General features: G+C 50.4%; 1 protein-coding gene across 9 annotated transcripts in view; it reads left to right on the forward strand.

The window, feature by feature from the left end:
• The first annotated feature begins 259 nt into the window (after positions 1 to 259).
• BCAS1 (brain enriched myelin associated protein 1) overlaps positions 260 to 19,430 on the forward strand; it is a 100,642-nt gene continuing 81,471 nt past the window's right edge. For 2 of the 9 annotated variants that reach the window (XM_045053482.1, XM_045053483.1), the window contains exons 1-3: positions 267 to 432; positions 11,220 to 11,296; positions 13,931 to 14,009. In XM_045053482.1, coding sequence (XP_044909417.1) covers positions 11,225 to 11,296; positions 13,931 to 14,009 — 151 coding nt within the window. In that variant the 5' untranslated portion in view covers positions 267 to 432; positions 11,220 to 11,224. Of the gene's footprint in view, positions 433 to 11,219; positions 11,297 to 13,930; positions 14,010 to 19,430 lie in introns of all 9 variants that reach the window. The other 7 variants (XM_045053480.1, XM_045053481.1, XM_045053477.1 and 4 more) reach the window with 6 other exon arrangements.

Consider the following 19,430-nt stretch of genomic DNA (forward strand, 5'->3'; position numbering starts at 1 on the left):
TTTTCCCTGCTCTGACCGTGGCCCGTGGTTACCAGGGAAGGGAGTTAGCGACCCGGGTCGACGTGAGCAGCTGCAGTGAGTGAGGGGCCCGGGCAGGATGCTTGCAGTGCCCTGCAGGCGTTAGTTCGAGAGGAATCAGGTGCTGGGTTTTTATTGGCGAGGCGAGAACAGCCCCCGGATCCAGGGAGAGAACCTGCTTCTCTAGGCCGATCAGATCACCGGAGAGGAGGGCCCCACCCGGACTTGTGTGTTTGCCCTGCTATGTGTATTCAGCCAGCAGGCTCCGGACCAGGAGGCAAAGGGCAGGGAGCCGGGCTCAGTTGACTGCCTGGCACCAAGCAGCACCAGCTGGAGACAAGCCGCGCTGAGCTTCTAGAAGCATCTCCAGGTGACACCAGGGGACTGAAGACACTCCCACCGGGGACTCGACAGGTAACGGCTTCCAGGTCCTTCCAGCAGGGCATGGGGCTCGTTGTTTGGGGCAGGCAGTGAAATGTAGAAGCTGGGCGTCAGAGAGGATTGAGTTTCACCCCAGCTCTGCCACTGATTCCCTGTGCGGGCTTGGGTATGCGTGAGCCTCAGTTTCACCTTCTGCGAAATGGACCCAAAGATAGCCTTACCTCAAGGGGTTCTAGAAGGACTAGATGACAATGTAGGCGGTGTCAGGTACGAAGCAATAGCTCCAATTTGCGTGGAACGATTGAGGGCCATTTCGAGTGTAAGACTTGGGGCGAAAAACCAGCGAACGGAGGGGTATGCTATGTGATTCGGGGACCACTGGCAGGACAAGAGTCCCCCCCCCCGCCCCGGTAAAGCTGGCTTTGAGTCTGTGCCAAGGGGCATCGTCTAAGGAAGTGGAGCAGACGGGGAGAAGGACTCCTTGTGTGAACCTGGCTCTTTACATGAATTGTGTTATTTAACATTCGGAACGATCCTTCGAGGTAAATGCTGGATTCAAATCCCAGCTGTCAGACTCCAACAGTTGGCATTACTCTGTGCAGCTCCTTCCTGCCTCGGGTGCCCTGGGGCAGCTTACTTACCTCTCTGGGCTTCATTTCCTCATCTGTAAAACGGGCACAATCATATTACCGCGATCCAAGCGAACTTTGTGAGGGCTGAGACTGATTTCACGGACACTTACGCGCTTGAAATCAACACTGGCTCTCGCTTCTGCTGCCATTGATTTTACAATTCGGGAGACGAGGGAGGGACCTCTTCCCAGGTCTCACCGAACGGAACTGAGACCCAAGCCGTTCGGGATTTGAGGGAGGCACTCGCATGGGTGCAGAATTTAAGAGACACCAAAACTCTCAGTCATCAGGATAAATTCCGCTTTAAAGCACTATTTAAAATTGTCTTAAATTCACGCCAAAGCACCCACGGTGAACAAGACAGCAGCATGTTAAGTAAAGATAGGATCAGTAATGGCATTGTTGCGGTTATTTAAACGCTGTGATGTCAGGTCCTCCTCGGGAGGAGGCTTTTTTCCCAAGATTTCTCAAACTTGGGAAGGGCTGTCTTTTTCCCAAGAAGGCATGTGCTTCTGGAAAGCAAGTATCCTGGCTGGTTTCCCACGATGGCAGGTGCTCATGGGGAGGGAGGGAAAGGGGCCCGGGAGGGCCGAGGACCCTGCTCCACGCAGGCTCATCTGTCTCGCCGGAGTGACACGTTTGCTGATCGCGGCACGGTTGGCGGCTTCTGTCACCTCTGTGCAGCAGCGCTGGGCGAGGTAAAGGACGTGAGGAGCCCGAGTCACTGGAACCAGGTTTGCCCCCAGCTCTGCCTCTTTGCAGCTTTCTGAGGGGGGGGGGAGGGGGGGTGTCATGACTCCTCTGATGCATTTAATCACCAGCGCCAATTAAAGACGGGCAGGACAAGGAGGCACCTGCCCTCGTGGAGTTTGCATTCTAGGCGGCAGGGGACTGCATCACGGAGCCTCAGTCTCTCCACCTCTGTAATGGAGGAGTGATGGGATGCTGCGAGGAAAAACGGACACAATAGAAGGAAAGGTCTTGGCCCTAGGACCAGGACTAGCGGGAAGCAAGCGAGGCACCCGGGGGCAAAATCCAGGGCGGGTGCTCATTCCCGAGTGCGGATTCTGCACCTGCCCAGACCTCCCATGCCTCCTTGCGTTTGGCACCTGTGTGCTTCCCTTGCCTTACCCTAATCCTGGCCCTGCCTGGCTCCGAGTAAGCCTTCAGATGATGCTACCCGCTACGCTATTAGCTTAAAGGTGTCTGCTGCAACACTAAGAAGGAGATAGTAAGCTCTAAGCCTTCCGGAACATCAACCATTTGTACAAACGTAACTGAGTGTTCTGACAGGAAGACGTCAATTGCCAAGCATTCCTGAAACCCCCAGTGCAGTTTTGATAAAGACACGTCTCCCCCTGCGCCCACGTGGTCCCATACTGGAGAACGGGGCTTGGGGAGCACAGCGAAGGCTGATTTTCAGTCCTCACGTGCCCCCTTGTGACGTAGGCAGCCTGTACCACTGCACATGGACGCCCTCAGAGTATCTCCCCTTCCCAGCACTGTGCTGGGGACCACAGGGAGATGCAGGGTCACAGCACCTGGCCGAGCAGGTCTGGTCTCTTTACTCATATTGATCTCGCCCTCGGAGGTGGGGGCCGGAAGGCTTGATCCGCTGGGTGTGCCAGATGGCTGTGTGGGCCCTGCCCTCGCCGGGGCAGTGAGGAGGCCCCACCTCCTTGCCTGCATTCCATGGCATTGATCAAAGGTGTTTCTGCTTACTTGGTGACTAATTCTGTCACCATTCCGCCGTAGAGGACCTGCCCTTTCCACCTGACTATCATTTAGCTGCTCGCTGGCCGGGCGGCTTCAGAAATGCTCTCTCCGGGGCAGCTGCACTGTGTTTCGTGTTTAATCCGTTCCCCGGAGCAGGACTTGTTAACCTGTAACTAACACGAGGTGATGCGAACACCAGTCGTCGGTGTGAAAGACGAGGGAGGCGTCCAGGGGCAGCTTCCGGTGTGGCTGTTTCACGCGTGGGTCAGAACACAGAGCCAATGGGATCGTAACATTAATAAGAGAAATAAATAGAGGGCGCCGGGGTGGCTCAGTCGGCTAAGCATCTGACTTCAGCTCAGGTCGTGATCTCTCAGAGCCTGGATCCTGCTTTGGGTTCCGTGTCTCCCTCTCGCTCTGCCCCTGCCCTGCTCGCACTCTGGGTGTGTGTGTGTGTCTCTCTCTCTCAAAAGTGAATAAACACTTAAAAATTAAAAAAAAGAGAGAGAGAGAGAGAGAGAAATAAATAGTATCAGTAAGGACTAACATTTTCTCACCTCACTACTGCCAAGCCCTTGTGCTAAATCTCTGCACAAAGATACTTGATGACCCTTCAATTTTGCATTCGTCCTAAAATATGCCTTGACTTTAGAGCAGACCACATTCCTTGACCAGTTATGATTTTGATGTCTCATCGCAAAAACAGATGGGCGATATTTCATATTCTGTGTTGTATTACATTGCATATAAATATTTAATGAGATAAAAGCATAACTCCTAGGGCAGAGGACACAGTAGAAGGTGAGAAATAGGCAGTTAAGAGTCTGAACTGTGGTACCAGGCTACCGAGGGGTAAAGCCTGCTTCAGCCGCTTACCAGCACGTAATCTGTATCAGTCAGCTCGTGCTGCCATAACAAAAATGCCCTTCGCACAGTTCCAGAGGCTAGAAGTCCATGATGAAGGTCCTGGCAGACTCCGGTTCTGGTGGGAACTCTCTCCTTGGCTGTCTCGTGCCACCGTCCTCTTGCCGTGTCCTCGCACGGTGGAGAGAGCGCACGCTCTCTCTCGGTGTCTGCTGTTCCGAGGACACTAATCCTCTGAGTTCGGGGCCCCGCCTCGCTAACCTCCTCCGACCTTAATTGCTTCCTCAGAGACCCCATCTCCAAACACGGACCCAGGGGGAGTCAGGGCCTCGCCATGTGACTTTGGAGGGGGCAACAGTTCAGGCCATAGCATGATCGTGGGCAAGGAAGGTGTGCATGAAGGTTGTGCGTCCATAAAATGGGACAATGGAAACACCGGCCTGCCTGCGTCAGGGGTTCTATTTCGGACGTGATACGTCAATATAGGAAAACACTCAGAGCTATGTTCAGCGTAGAGTAGGGACCGGAGAAGTATGAGGTGTCATTTTTACAAAGACACAGCACACTTTATTTGCCCCGTATAGTAATGGCTGATCTTCAGTCCCTAAAGGGTAAACACCAGCCGCTGGGCTAAACACCATGTGGACTGCACCCTTTTTATCTTCGCCTGAGAGTGAGGAGGACGAATGTGTCACGATCTTTCCTCCCCCCCTCCCCCCTACAGAGCAGGAGCTAAGGCAGACAGCTGGCGTGAGCCGGGTCGTGAACGCAGGACGGAGCGTTTACCGTCTCACCATTGGGACTAAGGTCGGCAGGGACGCTGGGCCACAAGCAAGAGGAGAAGGCTAAGTCCCACCGCCAGAGCGGGATGCCTCATCCTCCACACTGGTGACATTTGGGGCCAGATCACTCTCTGCTGGGGGCCGTCCTGTGCTCCACAGGATGTTCAGCAACATCTCTGGTCTCCACCCCCTGGGTGCCAGTAGCAGCCCCGCCCTCGCCCCCGCCCTGAGCTGTGACCTGGAGGGCAGCACAGCCCCCCCACCCCCGTTCTAGAAACACGGCTCACCAGTTATTGTGAGAAAAAAAGAGAAGCCTATTTCTAAAGCGAACCTTTGCATATAACCAAGAAGTCTCAGCAGCTCCAATATACGAAATATAAACATAGAGTCCTGGGAATTAGGACCAAACACCCCAGCCCTTGGGTATGTATGTACCTCTCCCTCTCTCCCCTTGTCGGGTGCCTGCTCCGTGCCGGGCACACGCCTCCCTCATCGAACCTTCCCCGCAAAACTGGGGAGAGCAAGGGCTGCTGGGGGAAGTGCCACAGTCTCTCTGTCCTCAGTTTCTCAGCAGAAGATTGAGGGCAGAATAGCGTCCAACCCAGAGGGCTGTTGCAGGGACCCGGGGAGTCAATACACGCAGATCGGGAGCGCAAGGCGCATAGAAAACTCTCCAAGCTTGGGGCGCCTGGGTGGCTCCGTCGGTGGAGCGTCCGACTTTGGCTCAGGTCACGATCTTGCGGTCTGCGAGTTCGAGCCCTGCGTCGGGCTCTGTGCTGATGGCTCAGAGCCCGAGCCTGCTTCCGATTCTGTCTCCCTCTCTCCCTGCCCCTCCCCCACTCACAGTCTGTCTGTCTCTCTCTCAAAAATAAACATTAAAAAAAATTTTTTTTATTTAAATTTTTTTTTCAACGTTTATTTATTTTTGGGACAGAGCGAGACAGAGCATGAACGGGGGAGGGGCAGAGAGAGAGGGAGACACAGAATCGGAAACAGGCTCCAGGCTCTGAGCCAATCAGCCCAGAGCCTGACGCGGGGCTCAAACTCACGGACCGCAAGATCGTGACCTGGCTGAAGTCGGATGCTTAACCGACTGCGCCACCCAGGCGCCCCCAAAATTTTTTTTTTTAAAGAAAACTCTCCAAGCCTGCTGATGGTTGTTCCCACTAGGAAGACCGTCATTTCCCACAAGGCAAATGCATTCAGAGGGCCCGTGCCTTGCCCCAAACCTCACAACTATGAGATGTATGGAGGCCTGGCTCACACCAGAGGGTTTCCCCTCAGGGGCAGTACGCAGTGCCCAGGCGAGCAGGGGGGGAGAGATTATTGCCCGCTCAGGCCACCCTTCCCCCTCCTCCCTTGGGGCCTTGCTCCTCACTTCTCAACAGCCTCCTGGGAGGGGGAGGCTGGCCGGGGCCACCGTGCCCCGCACACCCCTTCTCGGGGAAGGACAGCTGGAGACTCCGGTTGCCCTGCGTCTGCAGGCTAACAAAACACAAGACCCTCGAAGAGCGCCCTGACGAGGTGGGGGAGGTTTCCAGATGCCTGGGCTGATGATGGTTTGTGGGGCCTGAAGCAGAAGACCTTCCTCTGAGAATCCCTGTGACAGGCAGCATCCAGGGGCCAGGGGCGCCCCCAAATATCCAAACCAGTGACCTCGGCCGCCACGGAAATCACCTGAAGATCTTCAAAAGGGACCGGTGCCCAGACCCCACTGTGGAGAGTCTGAGGGAACCGGTCCAGCTGGGGCCTGGGCCCCAGGGGTTTCAATCCGCCCCCGGTTGCCCTGTGCCCACCGGTTCTAATGTGCAACCCAACTTGAGGTCTGGCCTCACGGACACAGCCGGACGTGGAGAAGCTAAAGGGCTTTTGCATCTGCATGACCCCCAAGCAAAGACTGACGCCGTGCTCTCAAATGCTAAGGCCTCAAGCATGAGTTCGTTTTCAAAAACAAAACGCCTTGCCACATGGCCTGGTTTGTGTTCAATGTCAGAGTAGGTCATTAAAAACAAAACAACTAACACTATTGGTTCGTCAAACAAAGGGCGTCACCTTCAAACTTTCTTTCTTTCTTTTTTTTTTTTCCTCAAAGTAAAATCTGGCTCTTTCTTTCTTTTTTTTTTTTTTAATGTTTATTTGTTTTTGAGAGAGACAGAGACAGAATGTGAGTGGGTTAGGGACAGGGACAGAGGGAGACACAGAATCCGAAGCAGGCTCCAGGCTCCGAGCTGTCAGGACAGGGCCCGACGTGGGGCTCGAACTCACGAGCTATGAGATCATGGCCTGAGCCCAAGTCGGACGCTCACCCAACTGAGATACCCAGGTGCCCCAAATCTGGCTCTTTCAAATGAATACAGTGTTCTTGATGAAAAACTCTTGATCTGATTGATCTTTCTCGTTTGTGGGAGACCAGAGAAAACTCCATCATGGACAGGAATTATTGTCTGAACCATCGGGAGCCTCAGTGTGGCCATCCGTTAACTGGGGGTAAAGAGCCCTTGCCTCACAGACTCCTTGAGTGGGGTTAGAGGGAGAGGGAGATCAGCTCAGCCTGGTTTGCCAAGGGCTTCCCTAGTTTTAGTACAAAAGTCCTGTACCCCCGAGCACCTTCTTTCCCAGGACAGCCCAGATTGACTCTCACCATCATGATATTTGTTTTCTTTTGTTTTTAAAGTTTCTTTATTTATTTTGAGAGACAGAGAGAGTGTGCATGGGAAGGGCAGAGAGAGAGGGAAAGAGAGAACCCCAAGCAGGCTCCACAGTCAGCGCAGAGCCTGACGTGGGGCTCGATCCCACGAACCGTGAGATCGTGACCTGAGCCAAAACCGAGTCGAGTCAGATGCTTAACCAACCGAGCCAGGGGCACCGGGTGACTCACCTTCTTATCCTGTGTCCCAGAATGCTCAGCACTGGGCAGCCACATGGCAAGCTCTCCGTACACATCAGATATGACTATCATTATTGTTTTATTAGATGTACTATCTCCAGGGCATGAGAGGACTTGCCAGTCTCCTGCCAACTGTCAACAGAGGATGTAATTGCTAACTGTGATACTGTTTCCCTGGACCTCCCCAAACATCCTGACCTCGCCCTGTGGGCCGGCCGAACGCATTCATTTCTGCTGATACCGACGCTGGCCAGTAGGTGGCAGGGACCTTTTGGTTTTGTCCCACGTAAATCCTGCTCTTTGCAAAATATGAAGGAAGAGCAGCAACGATTTCACGACACCTGTGTTATAACTGTGGCTGGGAAGCAATGTTACCTGAATCCAGGTGTCCCTGCAAAAGACGGGCGAATGCAGTGTGCTTCTTTTAGTCCACTCGGCCCTGAATCCGCCAAGAGGCTACTCCAAACGCTCAATGATCAGGAAAACGGAACCCCAGCTCCACGGGATGAAAAGGTTCTCCTGCCCACTCACATCACACGTCTCCCAGCCCTCAGGTTTTCTCGTAACCCTCGAACATGTTTTGAAAGTAGCCCCCAAACGAAGTCCGAACTGAACAACGAGAGCTTTACACGTTTGCAAACCCATCGGTGAATCGCTTTTCAATTCTGTGAAAAGCCGGATTCCGGTGGCGACGTAATCTACAAAATCGGAATGATGTTACCACTGCCTTGCTGATTGGCTGCAGTGACTCAATGAGTTTACTACAAGTCAAGCCCTTTGAACAGTTTCTCAACACATGGTAATCACTCACCAGATCTGTTGCCATTGTTGTTGTTGTTACTATTTTATCATCGCTATGGTTGTTAGAGTTGTCATTATGTTTATGTACAGTAGGTTCAACTCCTGGTCAGTCTTACTACCGGCAACATTTGTCTCTCAGCTGCCTCTTCTCCCCCCCCCCCCCTTTTTGCAAACTAGGTATATACACTACTCAGTATATATCTCCAACAGCGGTTGATGAACTTTCCAGAAAGGGCCAGATAGTGAATATCTATCTTGGACTTTTCAGGCCATAGAGTCTCTTGCAACTATACAACTCTGCACCATGAACACAGCCACATGGAGACCAAACATGAATGAATGGGCGTGGCTGCCTTCCAGTAAAATTGTACTTATGGATACCAAAATTGGCATGTCATGTAATTTTCATGCATCGCGATCTGTGATTCTTCTTCCGATTTTTTTTTCCAGCCACTTACAAATTTTTTTAATGTTTATTTTACTTTTGAGAGAGAGAGAGAGAGAGAAACAGAGCAGGAGCAGGAGAGGGGCAGAGAGAGAGGGAGACACAGGATCTGAAGCCGGCTCTAGACTCCGAACTGTCAACACAAAGCCCGGCAGGGGGCTCGAACTCACAAGCTGCAAGATCATTACCTGAGCCGAAGTTGGATGCTTAACCGACTGAGCCACCCAGGTGCCCCTTTCCAGCCACTTATAAATGTAAAGCCTGTTCTTAGCGCACTGGCCACACTAAAAGCAGGCGACAGGCTGGACTGGCCCCACAGCTGTTGTCTGCCAACCCCAGTCTTGAGGATTCAATATTATAACCATTATGTCCTGTTTATAGATGGAAGTGACAGTCCATTACAAGTACATGCATCATGGATTTTATAAACAGGAAATGTTGCAAAATAACCTAACATCCTGTAGGTTTTAGCATCGCTCAGCCTTATTACCCGGTATGATTAGAAAACATAAAATCCCCAGATTCTGTTACTACCAAACTCCCCCAAGAGAGCAGGTGGTCAGATCTATGGCCCTTTTCTGGCCTCCGAAATTTCTAATGACTCAATGTGTCTATTCCCATGGCAGGGAACCTCATACCATGGGCCAGAAGCCCATGGGAATCCTTGGAGATGCACTGGCTGTTTTCAACCAGAAATGAAAAGTCCCGGCTTTTATTCTGAAAGCCACCAAAAGCTGATGAGGCAGCTCATCCAACATACATTATTCTGCTTGTGAAAAAGAAACTTTTAGGTAGCAAGGCAGCAGGTGTTCGGAATGTCTGAAAGAGCCCTACTTCTGAGAGCAGGCATACTCCGGGTCAGACCCTCACTTGGCCGTATTCCGGATGTCTGTCCTGGGTGAGTGGTGGAGAACTCATTCCCTCCTTTCGAAGGAGGGAGAAAATAATATGCGGAACATCCCGGTGGTTAGCAGCACGGGCGGCCTGTGTTTGAATCTTGCCCCCGCCATCATTAACTGGGTGACCTTTGGAAAGTAATGCAGTCTTCTTGTGACTCAGCCTCCTCATATCTAGAAGGAGGTGATGAGAACACCCACTTCACAGGGGTGCTGCAGGGTTCAAAAGAACCAGACAGGGAGTGCACTTGGAACACGGTGCTGGGAACTGAGAACATGCTACATAATTGTTGACCTTTATCATTATTACTAAAACAAGGCTCAGTTAATGGTATGAGCGGCACCTGCCGGGTGAGAGGTAGTTATCAATGATTATTCCCTCCATCCAACCAGTAAGTAATAAATTAGCATCTGATCAATGCAAACACCATGGTGAAAGCAGAAGACACAACGACGGGGACAGGGGGTGGGGGGGGGCGCCTGCGTGGCTCAGTCGGTTAAGCGTCCAACCTCGGCGTAGGTCATGATCTCGCGGTTCGTGGGTTCGAGCCCCGCGCCAGGCTCCGCGCTGACAGCTCAGAGCCTGGAGCCGGCGTCCGATTCTGTGTCTCCCTCTCTCTCTCAGAAATAAATAAATATTAAAAACAATTTTAAAGAAGAAGATACAACAACGGCTGAAGATCGATGGTCTCTGGCCTCATGGCGCTTACAATTTGTTGGGGGAAGAGAGACAGAAGCTAAGTGTTCTGTTTTGCCCTCCCAGCCTGGACCAATTGTTACTGCATTCGAGAACCATCGTACGTAGCACGGCCACCTCCTGCCCCCCCACCCTGGCCCCTGTCGTATTACCCGTTTACTTTTATTCAAGGCATTGAACCCCACGTGTTTGGGTTGAAGAAGCACTGAGGTATTACTTACTCTGAGCCAGACAGTGTTCTAAACATTTCACAAGCATTAATCATCAAGTCCTTGTAGCAGGTCTATGAGGCACAGAGAGCCTAATTAACCCATGCAAGGACACACAGCGAGGAGAGGCCGGGAGAGGGTTCGAGGCCAGGTTGTCTTGCTTCGGGCTCCCGCTCCTAACCACTGTGCCATGCTGCCTTGAGCTATCGGAAATGGCCTGGCTTATGGATTTATTGTCTTTTTATTATCTGCCCACAAGACTTTAGCTCTGTGAAGTCAGGGGACCTAGTCTGTTTAATACACAGCCCTAGCCCTCATGACTGGCACAGCATAAGGTGTAGAGTTAGTGCTCAGTACCTACTTGTTGAATCAATGAATGAATGAAAACACAGCCAAATAAATAATTACAAGTAGCACTAAGTGTTATGGAAAAACAAAAACAAAAACAAAAACAAAACCCAAACACCACCAGTGCTATGAGAGGTTTTAGCAAAGGATCTAATTTCGTTTGAGGATCAGAGAATACTAAAAATTCTAAGTATTATTTTAATTATCCTCTTTCTAAAATCTCCTTGATGCAACAGCTGTGATGGGCTAAGAGGGAAGAAGAAAATGTTATCTGGACTGAATACACTTTTCATGATGATAAACATCTCTTCTCAGCAATGAAATGCAGTTGAAAATTGGAACTGCATTTGACTTAAATTCTGTTGAATATATAAGTCCCAAACCGCTTCTCACCCCTCAAAATAAATATAAGCAATTGACCTAACTTGGGCTTGTGTTGACACATCCAGAGTAACTTGTCAACTCTCTGCTACCTTAACTTTAGAGGTGGGAAGAAGGTTTTTGTTTGTCTTGGGTTTTAATTTCTCTCTCTCTCTCTTGCAGGAATAATGGGAAACCAAATGAGTGTTCCACAAAGAGTCGAAGACCAAGAGAATGAATCAGAGATAGACACTAACAAGGTAGGTAGCTATGCTCACCGGGTGATTCGCCACTAGCAGGTGGATTTGGGAACAATGGCAAAATAAATGGCCTGTTCAGAGCTCATCACACAGAAATTATTGATGAGGATGATGTGCTGATATTCCCATGGAACAGTTGTATTCAAGTTCAGTCGGAGTCAAACCTCCAGAATCCATCAAGGAGCTTGTTCAAGATGGCGGACTCCACCTAAGCCCCGCCTCCTCCCCCAGGCTTACTGAATCCAAGACTGCAAGGCCGGGAGTCTATGCAACCTGCGTCTTTAAGGACCTCCAAGGTGCATCCCATGGGGCTCATTTTGTACCTACTCGCAGGTGGTTCTCAACTGTGGGTGATTTTGCCTGCCCCTACCAGGGGACACTTGGCAATGTCTGGAGACATTTTTGATTGTTGCAACTCAGCGCTGCTGATCTAGTGGGTGGAGTCCAGAGATGCTGCTTCACTGTGCACAGGAAAGCCCTTGCAACAGAGAGCGACCCGGCCCCAAACATCACTGGTGCCTGGGATGGGGAACCCAGGGGAGGGTCGGCAGCGGGCCGGCTTGGCTGCACATGGGGATCATCTGAGGTATTAAAAGATTGTGATGCCGGAATAGCACCCTAGACCAATTGAATCAGAATCTGTGTGTGGGAGTGAGGGCAGGCAGCCACATTTTTAGAGTGTCTCAGCTGCTGCCAGTGTAGCCAAGGTGGGGAACGAGTTTAGGAACCCTTCCTTCAGGAGACTGCTCTGGAGGGCTGAGGCCAGGGACTCCCAATCACTGCTCCTTGGATCTTCTACGACCCAGTCGCAGAAAGCCTACACTTCCACTATCCAGTGCTTCTGAATTCGATTCCATGTAAGACTTGCAGCCCGGTTAAACATGGACACCTCTGTAGGAGGCAGTACCTACGAACTAATGTTGAGAATATCGTTGGAGAATCGCTGCTCAGAAGAGGCTGGATTTGGAGAAATCGGCTGAAACTCCGGTGCCTGTGTACTGGGGGCCAAGCCTGCCTGTGTAGCATGTCATCTGGGAAAGTTTTGCTGTCTGGCCCCACCGACAGCAACCGAAACACAACGTCTGGATTAGCCTCCTGGCTAGGCTAATCCACAACGTCCTGGATTAGGCATCAGGAGTCTCTCAAGCTCCCAAGCGACTCCTAGTCTGGGAGCCTCTGGCCTCTAGGAGCTCAGCAGTGACAAAAGTCAGTGAAGGGGGCAGGCAGGGCCCCCGGAGGAACGGAGACCAAGGGTCTATTTGGAAATGGCTGGCTCTGGCCGACAGGTACCATCCAGAGGTCCCCAGAGGCTGGTTTTTCATTCGTAGTTAGAAAACAGTGTGAAAGAAAGCTGATTTTTAAAGATTGGCAACTGATTCCCAAAGACTTGAAAACAAAAACTCTGTAAGTCAAATAAACCAAATCGGCACATCCAGGATTGCCCCTGAGGGATGCCAGTTATGAGCTCGGGGCCAGACCGTCACGTGGGTTAGACGTTTCCTTGTTGTGATTTCTTTTTTTAATGTTTATTTATTTATTTGGAGAGAGAGAGATCGAGAACAAGGGGTGGGGGGGAGGGGCAGAGAAGAGGGTCACCAATGATCCGGAGCGGGCTCCGCACTGTCAGCACAGAGCCCGACAACAGGGATTGAACTCACGAACCGTGAGATCACGGCCTGATCTGAAGTCGGACGCTTAACCGACTGAGCCACCCAGGGGCCCCTCTTTCTTGTGATTTCTTGGGAGGGTTGATGATCTGATTCAAGACCACAGGCTTATTTTAAACAATGAGACCATTACAAACACATGAAGAAAGGGACAAGCCTTCTGTGTCCGCCCCAGGAGGTTCCCACCTTCAGGAGCTGCCATTCAGCCTTCTGTGCACTTCTTTTCTTCTGTGCACTTACCAATCTGTAGAATAGGCTTAGCAAAATCCCTACCACGTGCAGAGTACTTAGCGCATAATCAATATCCAATTAATGCCAACTATTAGCGGTATAATGTAGATGGTCTTATCACTAAAATAGCGCCAAGCAACTTACCTTCTCTCTCGTAACATTTTTCTTTCTGTCCGAGTATATTCGTATGCATGCACGCGCACATATATACGTAAGCGTAAAAGCTTTTAAAATATTTGCAATAAATAACAAGAGGAAAACCTGTCAGGGCAGTGGGCTGAAATTGGAAAGAGGTTCCAGTGAAGACGGGGGGAGTGGGTGTGGAACGGAACCGAAAGCAACGGAGAACTTCCTGTATTTGACAAGTTTGTTGACTAAAGGTCCGGCTGGGGACGGCGCCGTGCGTGCAGGAAAGCGTCACGCAGTTAACCTCACAGGGTGAGGAATCGGTGTGTCAAGTGCTCATTCCCCACTGGTTGGATGAGTGGCCCCAGTTAGCCTGGGCGTCCCGTTTGTACGTTGGGGTCCCTCCTGCCTGTGTCTGTGGGGCTCACCGAGATGAATGGGTTATGTAGCTTCTCGGAGGCAGGATGGGAAGCTGGGTAGTTTCTGGAAACACAGCCTTTAAATTAAGTTTAATTTGGTGATGCGCCCTGTGGCCGTGAGTTTCTTCCTTGACTTCTGATTTTCCCCCAAAGACTTGACTCCTAATGCCAGAACCAATGTTCTGTTCCAGGCGGCGTCTGAGAGTAGATGCGCACAAAACGGGGTGCCGGTGATCATATCAACCTGCGACATTCCTTGCTATGATGAAGGTCAGTGCCATCTGGGAAGTGAGCCGCTCCCCTTGGGGTGGGGAGGGGTCTGCCCATCCTGTTTACGGTGAAAAGAAAACGCAAGGCTTGAAGCCACAGGCTGGCTTTGAAAACATTTGTATTCGTGTCCTGGGGCTGCGCTGACAGTGTCACAAACTGGGTGGCTTAAGCGACAGAAATGTGTTGTCTCACAGCACTGGAAGAAAAGAAGTCTTTTCTTTCGATTGTATTCACTTTTATTAAAAAGTAAAGCCACAGAAACACAAATGAACGTACAAACAATGAGACGGGGCAGGCAGAGCGGGGGGAACCGCCTAGGTAGGAGAGAACATGAACACAGTGATGGAGATCCCAGCTAGGGGACAGTCCTCCATACCGTGGACGATCCTCGTTACCACAGCATCACCACGTGGGCAGTGTGGCGCCTTCTGAGCACCAGTGAGGGACAATCTGTTCTCTGTCTCTGTCCTGCCTTCTGGCAGCATCAGGCGTTCGGTGGCTTCTGGATGGTATTCTCTCTACGCATGCTTGTCTGCGTGTCCAGATTTCCCCTTTCATAAGGACACAGTCACATGGGATTGGTGTCCACCCTAATTGACCTCATCTTAACTTGGTCATTTGCAAAGACCCTGTTTCCAAATGGAGTCACAGGCACTGGGGGATACAGTTCAACTCTGAACAGCACCCACTCCTTCTGGTATTCACAACCACTGGAAGGGGCCAAGGATCTACGGCAGATGAGATAAAAGCCAGAGTGAAAATGATAAGAGGTGGGCATTTGGGTCAGACACACCTGGTTAAAATCGTTGCCGGTAACCGACTAGCTCTGTGACCTGAAGGAGTCATCTGACTTTTTTTTTTTTAATGTTTATTTATTTGTTGGGGGGGGAGGTGCAGAGAGAGAGGGGGACAGAGGACCCGAAGCAGGTTCCGCGCTGACAGCAGAGAGCCCGACACAGGGCTTGAACTCACAAACCTCGAGATCATGACCCGAGCTGAAGTCAGACACTTAACCTCCTGAGCCATCCAGGCAACTTGAGTGATCTGACTTTCAAAACCCGGATTTTTTCACCTCTCCTGTGGGGATAAGAACACCTACCTCGCAAAATTCCTGAGAGCATTAAAGGAGACCGTCCATGAAGTATTTACGTATCACCCAGCACGTAGGAACTCCGCAGAAACTGGTAAAGGCTACAAGGCCACAGAATTTTCTCTACACGAGGGCAGTTTTAAAATGGGACAGTATACTTAACCTGTCTTACTTTATCCTGCAATATAAGACTACAAATTCAGTGCATCAAAAGTGGCTGGGTTCCACTACGCAGAGAATATGTACATAACTACATGAGAAGAAGTGGCAAAGGGCAAGAACTCGGGAATCAAACTGTTGGCTTTGCCACCTACCAGCCGTGTGACCTTAAGCAAGCTACTCAACTTCTCTGGACCTCAGTCTCCACGTCTCTAAAGTGGGAAAACGACAGTGCCTACAACACAAGTGTCAGGTTTAATAAAGCGCATATTTCAGTCCTTGCCGCGTAGCAAGTGCTGTAAGTCTTAGCTGCCATCATTATTATTTTATGATGATGGTTGCGGTCATTTGCATGTAAGTTTCTGGGCTCCCCTTTCTTCTGAACAATGAGGAAGTGTTTTATTACTGGTTCTGGGGGTTTTAGAATTTCCTAGGGTAAGGGGGAGAACTCCTTTCTTTATGCTCTACTACTCACACCACATCTGACATCACAAGTGTGGGACTGCCCACTAAGCCGAGACAGCAGCTGGGTGTCCCTTACGTCAGCGCAGTGCTCGCTCTGTCTACCTAAAGTTCACATCAGCCTCCATGGGCGTAAGCCTCGGTCCCACCAGATATCCGTTGCCGGTTGCAGGCAGGGGGCCCCCAGGCTACCCACGGGCTCCCGTCCTACTTGGCTACGAGTCAGAGATTCCCATGACCCCCCTCCTCACCTCCTCGGGTTCAGGTATCTGCTAGCATGGCTCACAGAACTCAGGGAAACAATTTACTTGCTAGGTTGCCAGTTTAATATACAAGGATTCAACTCAGGAGCGGCCAGATGGAAGGAACGCAGAGGGCAGGGTAGGAGGGCTCCGGGGGAGTAGGGAGTAGGAGGGGGAAACTTCCATGCCTTGTCTGGGCACACCACCCTCCCATGCTGAGCCCCCCCCCGCCATGTGTTCACCAGTCCAGTTCTCCCAACCCTGTGCTTCAGGGAGTTTTGTGCATGCCTTATTACTCAGGCATGATTGATTAAGCCATTGGCCATTGGTGATTGAACTCGATAATCCAACCACTCCCCCCTCCCCAGAGAGGGGGGAAGGGGCTGAAAGTTCCAACCTTCCAATCACAAAGCTGGTTCCCATGGCAACCGGGGCCCCCATCCTTAGGGGCCTTCCAAAGTCACCTCATTAGCATAAACTCAGACGTGGTTAAAAGGGGCTGGGCTTGTGATGAATAACAAAAGACATCTCCATGGCTCTTATCTTTCATAAGTTGTAGGAGTTCTGGGCCAGGAACGGGGTTGAAGACCAAATATGGATTTCTTATTCTATATTACCATATCATTCCCGAGGAGTTTCTTAAAAGCTTAGGGATGCCAGGTCTCCTCCAGTAGCCTCTGTCCACCATTAACCTAAGGCTGGGAGCTTTCGAGAGGATTCTGACACGCAGCCAGGATTGGCAACCACTGGCTGAGACAAGGTCCCAAGTTTCCTCCTGCCTTTAAACCTTGTGGGTCAGACTTACACTTTGATATACACAAAATGGATCGCACATACAGCCACGACCTCGGACGGGACTGGTATGCAAGCTGGCCACTGAGAGGCACGGGCTTTGAAGTGAGAACCCTACCGTTTACATAATTTACAAACCGTAGATGTTTGTTCTTGAGAAACTGAGAGGCGTTGAGAATATAATGTGCCCCCCAGAAATCACTTTCTCTATCATAACGATATTACCATTCTCCTGCTTTTAGTATAGGGCACAAGGTCAAGGCGTGTGTACGAAGAAGAACACAGTGTTTGGGAATTGAGGAGGTCCCCGCGCCCCCCACCTTCTTCCCTTGGTCCCTCCCTCCCTCCTTGTCTACCTCTTTCCCTGCTTTCCTCCCCCGACAAATACATAGTCTTCCTACAAGGAAGAAAACAGGTAACAGAAATACAGGACAACAGTCTGGAAGAGCATATTGCTGTGACCTACACGTGACAAGGGACACAGAGAAAGAGAATGGCATTTTGGTGAGGCATGAGTTGGTTGTATTTAGCTCTATTACCCTGCAGCCTTCCTTTCAACTTATCTGGCACCCGCCGGAGAATCTGTAAAGAGTTTAGATTAATCCTCTGAGGTCAGAATTCTGCCTGTCATTCATTGACAACTTGAGCCCAGCGCAACTCGCTTTGGAGTGATTATCCCATTTAATGAGGAAGGCGGCCTGTTCCCGCCCTCTTGCTGTTTTCCCCAGGTTATTAACTGAGGTATAATTTTCAATGCAGCTTTTAAGGGGGTATAAAAGTAGGATTCCGGGGGACTTTTTTTTTTTTTTATCCTTTCGACAGAATTCTCTGACCATATCTTTTGAGACACCATCTGTTTTCATCTCTGGCGATGTGTACGTATACATATGCCCGTAGAGAAAAGTCACCAGAGAAACAGATAAATGGGATTCTGAGTGACTGTTTTCTTTCTTTTTATCTATATTTCCCCCACTTTTTTCCTATTATGATGAAACAGTTCATCGCCATGCAGGAACGTTTCCTGTGAGGGCTTACTAAGAAGCAGGGGTGGGGGTGACTGGGCGCACAGCCTAGGAAGCCAGGGCGCTAAATTTGAATTGTGGCTCGGTTGCGTGAGCTTGGGCAAGTTTCTGAGCCTCTGTCCTTTCTCTGTAGAACTGGAACGATACTACTGGTAGAACCGAGCTTCTAAGGACCATTGCGAGGCTGAAATGGGTTGATAGGCATGAAATACTGAGCATCGCGCCTGGGATGTGGTGAACACGTGGGGAACGTGACTTGTTCTGGGTTGGAGTCAATGCTGATGCTCAAAGAGGTTGTCATTACAGTTGGAAGTCAACTGGATTATCTCCAGCGTAACTTTTATACCCGGGTGGGCCCAATGTCCTCTCGAGGGTCCTTATGAGGGGGAGGCAGGAGGGTCAAAGTGAGAGAGGGCGACAAGAGGGATGGAAACAGACACAGATTCTGGAAGATTCTGCAGTGCTGGCCTCGACGTGAAGAGAGGGGCCATGAGCCAAGGAAAGCAGGGAGCCTCTCAAAGCTGCAAAGAGCCAGGATGCAGATTCTCCCCTAGAGCATCCTGAAGCTGACCCATTTCCAACTTCTGACCTTCAGCATTGTAAGATAATATATCCGTGTTGTTTTAAGGCACAAAAATCGTGGTGGTTTGTTACAGCAGCAATAGAAAACTAATGTGAGTGCACTCACGCCTTATTTTTTTTTTAATGTTTTTATTTTTGAGAGTGAGCACCTGCACGAGTGGGGGAGGGGCAGAGAGAGAGAGAGAGACAGACAGACAGACAGACGGACAGAATCCAAAGCAGGCTCCAGGCTCTGAGTCGTCAAGCAGAGAGCCCCACCACGGGGGCTGGAACCCACAAACCTGGTGATCATAACCCGAGCCGAAGTTGGACGTGTAACGGACTGAGCCACCCAGGCGTCCCCGCGCTCACAGTTTAGAGTCTAACAGACCTGAGCTAGTGTCCTTGCTCTGCCACTCACTAGCTGTGCAACCTTGGCAAGGAATTTGCGATCTCAGGAGAGTCATCTGTAAAATGGGAATAATGACAGTAACTTCGGAGAGAGCGAGAAGAACAGTGGCTGGCCCAGGGTAAACGTGAGGAAATACAGGAGACGGGAGAAGCTGATGGGCAGAGTCTATAGTCATGCGTGTGCCGTATGTCCCGCTTCACCCATCATGTCACCCGACCAGGTTTCCCCACCTGCATACTTATGCCTAAAACCTCACTGATCTTTGGGGAAATAAAAATGCCTCCTTTTTCTCCTCCTTCGACTCCTTTCTAGCAAACGTATCATATCAGTTCCAGCTTAAAAAAAAAAAATTGTTCAGTCCTCACTTCTATTGGATGGCAGAGACAAATGCGTGATTCATCAGCCAGAACACATCATTTTTCAGAAACAGGAGACTGTCTCTGTTTCTCCTGGATAAGAAGTTTCTCAAATATTAACACCTTCCCTTTCGGCTCCTAGTCAATTGTTCCAAAAAAGAACTGCTTTAAAAAATAAAGAAAATTAAAAAAAAAAAAAAAAAAAAAAGTGAATCATCTCATGGGATTAGAAATTCTTACTGGAGTCCCCCTGCCGATGCGACAACATAATGAATGAGAAGAGGTGCATCTGCCGATAGTGATGCTTGGACAAAGTGTCATGGGA

Source organism: Felis catus, chromosome A3 (genome assembly GCF_018350175.1).
Source record: "Felis catus isolate Fca126 chromosome A3, F.catus_Fca126_mat1.0, whole genome shotgun sequence".
Lineage (NCBI taxonomy): Eukaryota > Metazoa > Chordata > Mammalia > Carnivora > Felidae > Felis > Felis catus.